The sequence below is a fragment of the Merops nubicus genome, unplaced genomic scaffold (assembly GCF_000691845.1).
Source record: "Merops nubicus isolate BGI_N331 unplaced genomic scaffold, ASM69184v1 scaffold17123, whole genome shotgun sequence".
Lineage (NCBI taxonomy): Eukaryota > Metazoa > Chordata > Aves > Coraciiformes > Meropidae > Merops > Merops nubicus.
The window spans coordinates 1985-13372 of NW_008601110.1; the positions used below are offsets into that span (position 1 = coordinate 1985).

At 38.8% G+C, this 11388-nt stretch overlaps 1 protein-coding gene across 1 annotated transcript in view; it reads right to left on the bottom strand.

Moving 5' to 3' along the window:
- Positions 1 to 558: 558 nt before the first annotated feature.
- Positions 559 to 11388, bottom strand: part of PIK3C2A (phosphatidylinositol-4-phosphate 3-kinase, catalytic subunit type 2 alpha) — a 38396-nt gene continuing 27566 nt past the window's right edge. Inside the window, exons 20-32 of the mRNA XM_008937906.1 lie at positions 11062 to 11154; positions 10573 to 10702; positions 8897 to 9033; positions 8028 to 8197; positions 6758 to 6914; positions 6232 to 6341; positions 5255 to 5462; positions 2787 to 2911; positions 2263 to 2380; positions 2086 to 2167; positions 1549 to 1658; positions 1199 to 1324; positions 559 to 741 (exon numbers count right to left, since the gene is read on the bottom strand). Coding sequence (XP_008936154.1) covers positions 559 to 741; positions 1199 to 1324; positions 1549 to 1658; positions 2086 to 2167; positions 2263 to 2380; positions 2787 to 2911; positions 5255 to 5462; positions 6232 to 6341; positions 6758 to 6914; positions 8028 to 8197; positions 8897 to 9033; positions 10573 to 10702; positions 11062 to 11154 — 1749 coding nt within the window. The remainder of the gene's footprint in view (positions 742 to 1198; positions 1325 to 1548; positions 1659 to 2085; positions 2168 to 2262; positions 2381 to 2786; positions 2912 to 5254; positions 5463 to 6231; positions 6342 to 6757; positions 6915 to 8027; positions 8198 to 8896; positions 9034 to 10572; positions 10703 to 11061; positions 11155 to 11388) is intronic.

Genomic DNA, 11388 nt, shown 5'->3' on the forward strand with positions numbered 1-11388 from the left:
GGCACTCGTTCCAATAAGTCTTAGAGAAACATGAATCTGGGATTAAATGCAACTCTAAGGAATTTTTCCAGCCCTTTAACCTTCATTTCCACAAGTGTTTGTGAAGCCACCAAAATTTTACCCATCCCTGCTTCTGTGATGTCTCGTTAATAGTGAGAAGGTAATCCTAAAATACATTTCTTTGATGTTCTCTCTCCAGCATCATGCTATGGATAACACAACAGGTAACAAAAATTAAAAGCAAAACTGCACTGTATCCACAGGCCTAATGACTGTTATGGTTTAACCAACCAGCACGGTCAAACCACTCATCTCACTTCTGTGGATGGTTTAAAAACCCCTTCATGTAACCCACAACTCTGAACCATTTTCAAAGATGCTTTGAAAACACTGTGTAAGGATAACCCAGGTTTTCTGGAAATCCTCCAAAATCAGGCTACGTGAACGTTGGTCCAACACATCTGTTGAAATGAAGAGTCTCTTAGTTTAAGATGTACAAGTTATCTTCAAGTAGGAAGATGAATAAAGCACGTGTGAACACAGCTGCTGAGAAGGAGCTCACAGGTAGGGCACCGCAGTCAGTCGGTACCAGTTAACCGTCTCCTTGCTCAGGTTGAAGTCCTTCAGAGAGAGTGTAATTCCACCCAAGAAACAGTTCTCACGTAGTGATTCTGCACTGAGCACACTCAACTGAAGTTCTCTCTGTTTCAGAGTCTCCATGCTGTAGCCGCTGTACACAAGCTAGGAGGTAAGAAGTCAAGAATTTGCTGGTTATCCAAGTGAAATTAACAGATTGCCCTTTCTTCTGACTGCCTCGCCACTGACAGGTGTCTCAACTGCACACTGACCATGCAGTATGTCTCTTTCTCAGAGGATGGGCTGAAGTACATCCATAATTGAGTTTTTGCTCCCAATTTTAAGTCTTTAAAAGGACTAGTCTCTGTCCCTACCCCTCCTCAGAGTCAGTGTGAGAAATTTCTGCTTACTTGTAATAGAAAACCTATCTACTCAGTTGCTTTGCTTTTCTGGGGGGTTTTTAGGGTTTTTGATTTGTTTTCAAATGGGGTATAAAACTTTTCAAACAAGCTCCTTTACCATTTATATATCTTTGCAGATTTTTTACACAATATTTTAATTACTGCTTAGAATAAGATACAATAGCAAACCATAGGGAGTTACAACATAAACTGTAACTTGCCATTTCATTGAAAGTTGGATTTCTTGTCTTCCGGGAGATTTTGGTTTTACGTTTGGATGTTTTGTGCGTGTCTGGAAGCAAGTATGTTTTCACATAGGGATTTGGATCTGCACCATCTTCTGTAACCTACAAGCCAAAACCAAGACAAGTTAGGCAATTAGTTAGCACATACCTATCTGAGTATTTATTTTCAAGTGTCTAGACTTGGCAATCCAGCTAACCAAACACAGCAGTTAAGCTGGCACTTGGAAAATGTGGAGGGAAAAGAGATAGTTCCACCATTCCTGCATCAAAGTCAAGAACAAAATGGAAATGGCTTTTGGCAGCAGTGAGCTCAGTATCTCTCTTACCAGATCTTTAATGTGCATCACCATGATAAATAGAGTGCTGTTTCTATATGATATGGATAGCTTCACTTCTCCTCCCACTTTGCCTGAGGTAGGACTCGAGGGGCTTGCATCTGAAAAAACATAAAATTATTTCCTCTGTAGTATTTGTGCTTTTTCATCAGTATCACATTGACTTATATATAGAAGAAACTCAGAAACCTTAGAACAAGTTCAATTTCTGATTTATTTCTAGTTCCCTAAAGCAAGGTCATAGGTTTTGAAGATTTTTTTGCATTCTCTTGTAAGAACTGCCTTGGAGGTTCAGAGTAAAAAAGGCTGAATAACTTAGTCAAGCCATAAGCAAACACAAGTGATCACATATATTGCTGCAATATTTGGCATGGTTTATATTTCTTTGAAACTGTATGCAGCAACATTTGGAAAGACAGTGATGCAGAGTTTGCAATGAAGGAAAACTGCAGTTAAGGTGTAACATCTTAAAGGTGTGATATTAGTCATCCAATCTATGAACACCCCCCCAAAAAACCCATTACCTACCTGTAGGTTTGGCTATTCCATCTATTCCTTCCACTTTTTCATCACGAAGTAACGGATGGAAAAAAGTATAAACAAGATCACACTAAATTTGGAAGAAACATTACATATTAGTTTAGGTGTTAACAAGCATGAAATCTGAAAACTTGCATTGGATTTACTGAAATTACTTGAACTCACTTCTGCCACCTCTGAAGAACTGTTCATCAGACTCTGTATGTAGCTGTTGAGCTCCACTTTTCTTTTAGCTGCTACATCTTTTATATGTGTTCTTCCCAGAACCATCTTGTTAGGAAAACTACAGGGGAAGAACAAGACAGAGTTCTCAGTTAATATCTCTGAAGTAAATACAGTTAGGTTTCATTGCCATTGCCATCCAGAATTGCTAACATCCATTTTTTTTATGTCTATTATGAGTGGAAACAGCATGCTATTAGGTAATGCCATTACCTAATAACCTAAGGCAAGACAAGTAAGGTAATTGTTATAAGCAATACCACACACAGACTGAAGACACCGAGTTGCTCCTCTGGCTCTCCTCCTTAAAACTGAGAGACAACAGTCTTCTCCCTTAATTGCCAACTTTGAGGTCTAGTTTGCCCCTCAGCAGCTTTATCTCCATTTGAAGCTATTTCTTCCTCCACACAGCTGGAAGCAGTTTTGTTGCTTCTGTTGTAAGAGTGATGAGTGAGTTAGGGACGTACCCAGGTAGCTTCCAAAGAGGAAAGAGAATGCCAAGTTTGTTGTGGAGCTCCTGGAACTCATCGAACGTTCGGAAGACAAATGCTGGCTCAACTTGCCCTTCTCTCAAAACTCTCACTACATAGATCTGCCCAAAACACAAAAAAAACAAAGGTAGTAAAAATATTAGAGAATTGACTTAACAATATAATTCTCTTAACAATTAACTCTTTCTACTGTGGTGATCCTTCTCCTACATACCCCAGTAACAGTGCTTGAATTTTACAGCAGAGTTAGAATGATAAATAGCCCTCCAGTAATGGGAAGTAGCATCTCGTGATCTTCCCATATCACAGACCCACATCTGTGAGGGGGATAAGGGTAGTCAGGGCTGAGCTCTCACGTTCTCCCTTTTAAGCCTCATTCTAAGTTCATACTGTATAGCAAGTGTACCAAATTTTAACACAGTGCAGGATTACATCCAGATATGTGTCTGTATTTCAGGTGTGGATATCGAGTAAACTAATGCCTAATATTTCTCCATCTAATTCTCTCAAGATTCCAAAGGATTTCTCTTTTGAAGTGATTGTTTGGTGGGCAGATGCAACTGCACTGCATTATACGGAAGAAATTTCAAGAAACACTGGGGGTACATTCCCAGGATGTAGGTATTGACATTACCATGAAAGTGAAATGAAGGTTAGGAAACTGCACAGCAAATCCATCTCAGTGAACTCATTTTATGGGCAGATGAGCTAAATTTGTATTTTTTAAAAATAGTGCAACTGGGAAGAGGTTTAAAACTCTAGACAGGAGAAGACACTGCAGCTTCCTGGAAGATAAGAGGTTGTTTTGGCTTACAGCAGGAGTGCTCAGATACATTTGCATTTGTAATACAGTGATTCAGTACAAAGCTCTTCTTCACTTCTAGCATTATTCTAGTTTTCTCCTGCCTTCCCTAGTGTCAGTCTTAACAGATAAAGACATTTACAGCACATAACTCAGAAAGAGGCACGTGTTTGCATGTATCAATATAGCTCATTTTAAGCAACTTGAGCAAAATGTAACAAGATGACTATTCTAGGCCAGCAAACAGCAGTAGAGAAGTAAAAAAAAAAAAAATTAGGATAGTTGTATCGATATTTGTATTCCTATGCAGTTGCACAAGTCTTAAAGTGTAACTCAGGTCTATTGAAATCCTGAGAGCAAACTGTAATGCTTGCTATGTTTTGTAAGACTGACTAGGGGTGTAGGTGCATTAACACAGGAGATGATGCTTTTGCTAGGAGGAGCAAATGCCACTTCAATGGAAGGTCAGGACAAACTCAGAAAGCATTTGACTTAATGACTCCTGTTCAGGAAGGAGACATTTTACAGAAGATGGCTATATAAGAACATAAACATGACTCAAATCCCCATTTTTTTGAAATCATCTTGCCTAACACTACTTCTGCCCTTTCTGCTTCCTTTTAGATCCTTCTCAAGGAGTGTCTTCATTTTGAAGATGTTAAGAATACCAATCTGCACTCTAGCACTTCTGTGGTTGGTTTACCCTGGTCAGCAGCTAAGCCCCCACACAGCTGCTTGCTCACTCCCACCCCCTCGCCAATGGGACAGGGGGAAGAGTAAGAGCAAAAGCAAGAATACCTGTGGGCTGAGATAAAGCCAGTCTTTGGGAAGGGAGGTGATTGCAAAGACAATCTCTCACCACCTCCCACAAGCAGTCTCGTGCCTAACCAGTCCCCAGGCAACAGCCACCTTGGAAGATATCATCCACCCACCCCTGCTTTCTTCCTCTATCCCAGTTCCCATGGCTGAGCATGACAGGATATGCTGTGGAGTATCTTTGGACAGATTGGGTCAGCTGTCCCTGTTGTGTCCCTTCACAACACCCTCCCCCCGTCTCACTGCAGGGGGGATAGGGCAAAGGGGAAGAAAGAAAGTCTTGAGGTCAAGGACCATCCAGCAACAGCCAAAGCAATGGTGTGTTATCAACAGAGTTTCAGTGAAACATCCAGAACACAGTTCTGTGTGGGCAGTTAGAAAGAAAGATAACTCCATCCCAGCCAGAGCCCATACAACACTGTTCTTGTCCAGGGAGCAAGCACACAGACCCAGTCCCACCTAGATCTCAGTGACCTATTCTGTTCTTACTTTCAAGTCACCCACAGTGAGGCTTAGTTTTGTGTGTCAACATTGGTGTGGTTTTCTTGGCTCCCATTATAGTCACTGCAGTCAGACTTTAGAATCCACAGCTCATCCTAAATCTGACCTTAGTGCTGAACTTAAGTATTTATAGCTGTATTTACTAAAGCTCTACCAATAAAGAGAAACTAGTTATCTACCTCAAGGCTAGCTACTTCAGGCTAAACAAGGCAACTTCCCCTGGACTAATTCTCTGTGATTAAGTACTTAAGTGAGGGAGAATGTATCCTGTTGGAAGAAAATGCACGGTATCTGCACTGAGTGGGAACAGACTCCACATACTTACATAATGTTTATCTGGGTTATATCTCTTCTGATAAGTGAACACAGACACCTGTTTGATTCGGCCATCTTGTTTAAGAGAGTATGTTTTAGCAGAAAATGAGAGGATTGGTTCATCATTAGAAGGCAGACCAGAGAAACGCAGCTGAGCCAAATTGTGAATGAAGAAATTAAACTTTGTGGCAACACTTCCCAGACTGGATTCAATCAACCTAGAAAAGAAAAAAATTACATCAAATACTAGAGCAAATATCAGGACTCACAGAAGTAGTTCTGTCAGTGCATCAGCCTTTGGTGTAAATAAAAAACATAACCCAATTTCTTACTGATAGAGAAAACAGCTTTTAACCTATAAGTGATCAATGGGCTACATAAATAGCATTATATCAGCATTTAATAGAAGATTCACTACCCAAACTTTGGAATAGGTTGTTATTCAAGAAAGTCAGTCTTTCCAGAGTTGGCAAAAAAAGTGACATGAGTACTACTGCAGCTTTCCCCATGTAAGTAAAATGAAATACAGTAACACATTTTCTAACACACAGGATCAAGTCAGTTACCCTACATACACCCCCCTGCTTGCTGCACTGGAGCATCATTCCTCCCAAAGCACTGCTTGAGAGAACTTTACATGCCTTACAAGGTTCCCGCCATATACACAGCTATTAAGCAATTCAGGAAACATTCAAACTGCAAGTCTCAAATAGTCAAATAGAATCATAGGCTCTCAGGATTTGAAATACAAGTTTTGCACAAGTTTTATCTTAAAGCCAAAATATTTTAGCACAAGCATTAATCTTACACGAAACTGATCTTATTTATGTAGTTCACTGGTTAATCGATATCTTATGATTGTACACTGTAACTATTCAACTTCTCAGAGGCATGCTTGTGAACATCCTTAGTACATTTTGTCACAGCTGAAAGCTCCCATTACAAGCATGATGCTGGTAGATGCTGTAGTTTTCACTTGTCCAGTACCTTGTAAAGAAAATGGTAGCTTCTGCATCTGTTGTTTGGGGCTGGAGAGCATCCTGGACATACTTCAAGTCCTGAACCCCACTTAATTCTGGTAATCCAGAAGACAGCATCTGCAGGAATTTATAGTTTTAATGCAATAAACCAAATATAATTTTAATTGAAACCATTACATTTCTTAGACCATCAAATTAATTTGAAGCTGCACGAACTTGCTAAATGCTAAAAACAACAGCCAAGAGTTTCAATCAGCAGCTATTCCCTTCACCGTTTCTGCTGAGTTAAAAGCAGTTAAAACACACTGTAGTGTAATTATGATGGTGTCTCAATTTTAAATTCTCAACCAACAGGTAAGGAGCAAAAAAAAGCTTAAAAGAAAAATCTAAATAGTCTTCCAGAAAGTACTTCTGAAGTTTCTGGCTTTTAAAAGCATGCATTCAGAGTTTCTGCAGGATAAAAAGCACAGCAGTTAATACAATCCAACATGAGGAATCTGTCAAGTTTCAGCTGAACTGAATAAAACTGTTACCAATGAAAGCAGGTTAAGGAAGAGGTTTGCATGTTTTCTTATCAAGTTGTAAGCCTGGCAGCAGAGGTCCACGAAGAGCTGGAAGCGGATGGTGGGCTTCTCCCCCCCGTTGATGACGTACGCCATGTCCGACGTCAGCACAAACGGAGCCCGGTCCCTGGCCAAGGAGCAGAGAATCCATCACTCAGTGACACAGTCTATTCTCTGTCATGTGCTTCCTCCTCCCTTCCATTCCCACCCTGAGGTAATGGCATTAAATAATCCATTACTGCCATTTTACTTTTCTGGGGGTTGGGTTTGGCTGCTTAGTGCCATCTTAGATTTCCAGCACATTCACATGCTACTGGACTTAGAACAGATCTCCTGGAGCACCCCATGGAGGACAGGCTACCTTACAGTGCCTTCCATACCTCATTTCTGCAAGCTATAACACACTAAAACAGAGGTAATGGCTGTATTATCACCTGACTAAAAGCTTACTCCTCCATCCTGGACATACATTATATTCCTCTACAGAGAGGGGTAGGAAACACAAACTTGCTGTTCACTCTTTTCTATAACGATGACATTCATTACTGGTTTTATGAGCCACAGTCTGTTCTCATTGTGTCACACTCAGATATGCAGATGACAAAGATTCTGGCACTCCCTTTCTCATTAATCAATAAAGTTTACCTAACAAACATGCAATGCATAATTGCATGAATATAGCTCAAAATGCGGAACTACACAACAGTTTTATCTGATATTTCTGGAAAAGTATGACACCAAGGTTTGTGTTAAGATTTAAGGCTCCAAAATACCAATACAAAGTTAGGTTAATCTTCTCCTGTAGCAAAATATTTGTCTTTCACAAGCAAAGAAATTCCCATTGAGATTTGCCAAGTGTGTACAGCACAAAGCTCTTAAGGAATGAATGCAGTTTTGAAGCACTGAAGTTAAATTACGTTTAGGAGACCAAATTCCTTCTTTCAATCTACCAGTAGCCAAAGCAGTACTTTTATTTTAAAGCTATACTGATGTACTTTGACTTAAAACAGCTCCAGAGATCAAAATGTGGAACTTGGATGCTGGAGCCTTTTCAAAATCAATTCTGTACAGGTGAGTTTGAACGTATTCTGCAAACACTATGGGTAAATTAGAAGACACTGGCTTCATAATGAGAACAGCGGATAACAGGAATTTACAAGTTAATTCTTTGAATTATAATGCTTATCAAAATACATATAAAAAAACTTTATTCTCTATATTGCTTAGCTACAGAAAATACCTTTTAAAGCTACCAAACATTTGCGCGTGACCCAAAAATTTTCCGAAGTCGATGTGGAACATATGCCCTGTGTTTCGGAGCATTATGTTATCATTGTGACGGTCACAAATTCCCAGGACATAAGTAGCTACACAGCATCCCGCACAAGAGTAAATGAAGTTTTCTGAAGCCTGGGAGGGAGAGGAAAAAAAAAAAGTGAACTGAGGCCACTATCAGTGGGAAAACAGCATTCATGCATTCAATAGTCAATCTTGACAAGGGTAAAACCCAAGACTGGCTCTAAAATTTGCTTTTTTTCCAAAACAGAGTTTTTCAAACAGGTATTTGCAAATATCTTTGCATATCACACTTGCCAGCAAAAACAGTTGGGTTGGTTTTTTTTTCTTTTTTTTTTTTTGTTAAATAAATGAGAGAGACAAGAGGCACTGAAAACAAATCATGAAGAGATGTAAATATCTTAGGAGAGAAAAGGGTACAAGACTTATTTCTCCTATAGGTTGTACCAGTATTGTAGCCAAAAGAAAATATCCTATTTTTTGAATCCCATGTGCTTATATGAGAAGAAGCTACTGCTTCTATAGCACAATTGATGGCAGCCATCATTGCTCCCCATCTTAAATTTCAAGTGCATATATTCTATATCAAATAAAAATTCCTGATGTGAATCTTGAGAATCCACTTGGCCTCTTTTTAGTTACACAAGAGATTTTCATTTGCTGTTTTTCAAATGTAGGAAAAAATTCAGTTTCCCAAAGATACAAAGCAAAAACTTCAACGTAAGATCTGGAATACAAATTTCATTCTTTTGTAAGATGATCTTTATCCTTCTTAAAAGATCTTCAAAATGGAACAACATGAAGAAGATGTACCTTTTCATATTCCTCTTCTGTAGGATTATACTTTCGCAACCATTCTGCCAGAGGCTTGTCTTTGAAAGAACCTGTCACTCCATATTCCACTTGAATTTTCCTAAGCGTATCTGAAGCAGGAACAAGCTCTACCATGCCTTTATATAAAATAAAACAAAGCCTATTTCACCATCTCCTTGTTATACTTCATTTTCACTATTCAGTAGAAACTTGGACAATGATGGATTTTATATTCTCAGCACAATTTTTTACACTTAACTGGGTTTTGAAAGAAGTTAGTCTATGAGTCTGTTAAGCATTTCTGCAGACTGTATTACAAAGCATATCATGAAAACACATGCAGCAATCCAAACTAGGCTTACTTCACTACAATTAGTTATGGTTGCTAGAATGCATATAAATATAAATTACACTTTGAATAATTACTTTCTACTACATAAACTCGTCTTGGTCTATAAGCAATAACTGCAAAATATGTTGATGTTGACATTTCTCATACACTGACATTTAAGTACCTAGCAACTTTAACTGCTGTCAAGTGTTTAAACAGACCAGACTGTTGCTCCAGAAATAAAGCAGCTGGGCTTTACACATGGCCTTATTTTGGAGATACCATTTACAAAAATACTTTTATAGCTAAATCATAAAAGGAAAACATTTATTTGATTAAACAGAATTTTACTTCTATGTTGGCAAGAGCGACTAAAGGCAAATCTGTAATTTACATCCATTTTTCTTTTTCACTTTAATCCTTAAGTACTTTAGGAATACTAATATTAGCAACAACAAAAAAATGTAACATGCTATGGAATCAAGTCATTGTTCAAAGTAGGAAGACAAGCCATCTGTTTCTCTACAAAGCAAGTCTTACATAAATAGAAGCTTTTTGTTTACTTTTCCCAACCTAGATTTCCAACATTTCCATGTATTTAAGAGTTTTCATCATGCTGTCCTAACATCTGACTGAAGAAATACTTAAGTTATTATTTATCCTCTTAAAGATCTTGTGGTTCCTATTGTCTGGCTCTAGAGAATTAGTGAAAAATATCAGAAAGCATGTTCAAGGTGTAGGGCAGTACTTACACTCAAATTTAGAGCTCTGTGACCTAGTTTCAAACCTAAAAGACAGCATCATATTCCCAAGGAACTTTTACCAGCATATGACACTAATTCTGGGGGATAGTGTGGGGGTGGGTGTTTTGCATTTCTCTTTTTGCACATTTCAGTACATGAATGATACTCAATGACTCAACTGCAGCAGACAGCAAATACTTCAGAATTTAAATTTTTACTTCAATACTTTCTGTCCCTGTAACTAAACTTCCTGAATCAGGATTGCTACGGCACCATTATTTTGCAGTCTAAGTGTGTTGCAGTAAGGGCATCAGGGCATATCTTAGGTTTTATCATCGTATGTACTTGTTTGCACCACTGTTCATTGACAACAGAACACATGAGAATCTCAGAACCCAAGAGAAGCAGCACACTGAAATGCAACTCAGCCATCTGGAAATTCAGAACAATTTAACTCGCTATACTCTTGAGTACTGAAGTTCTCTGCATGGAAGGCTTCTGTCCTTCCACTGTTTCTTGGACCTGTCTCCACACAAATTTTTCACTATCAGCGTGACAAGAAGTTGAAGTGGGGGAGCAAAGATGACAGGCAGCATCTGCACCTCGGTCTTTTCCAGTTGAGAGACACTTGAAGATAACCATCCGCAGATCCAGTCCCTCCTGCAGCCAGATCTTATCCATAATCTTAATCATCTGTAAAGCCAGCATATCTTGGCGCAGATCTTCTCCAACCTGAAAGGGAAAAATAAAAGTTAACTAGAGACGTAACATGCTTTCAGCAAAACTGCACAGATTTTTAACTGCTTCACATTTCTGGGAAGTGATACTTCCTAGAAGTAAGGATGCTACTTTACTTCCTCATAGCTATGCACTTATAAGAGAAGTAGGCTTGTCTTTAGCTACCTTTAAGCCTTCACATGTAGTAGACTTACTTTCACATTTTACAATCTGCTCAGACATTGGTTCCTAGATACACAAGAGCAAACTCACAAAATAACTATGCTTATTGGTCTGTACTAAAGTTAGTTAATACCAATGAAACAGTCATTATTGTCCAACATTTTTTTTTCTCCAGTACACACAAGGCCTACCTTAAACATCACATTAATTTCTTCTCCCAGAGGGTCAGCATTTATCAGTGCAATTTTCAGTGGTACTGCATTGGAGCTGAAGAATGAACATGCCTATGGGTAGATTCAGTGTTAATACTCAAGAAGGACTATTCCTCCTAGCCCAGAAAACAAGACATTCTGACAACAAGCAGCCCTGACACACAATGTGCCTATTCAGACTTTTAACTCTGCAGTTGGGGTGAATACATGCTTCCTTTGAATAAAGAGCCCTTTGGTTGTTATTTGTTGAATTCTTGTACAACAGCCAATAGTGCTGCACAGTGATGTTTTACACATTTTGAAGGA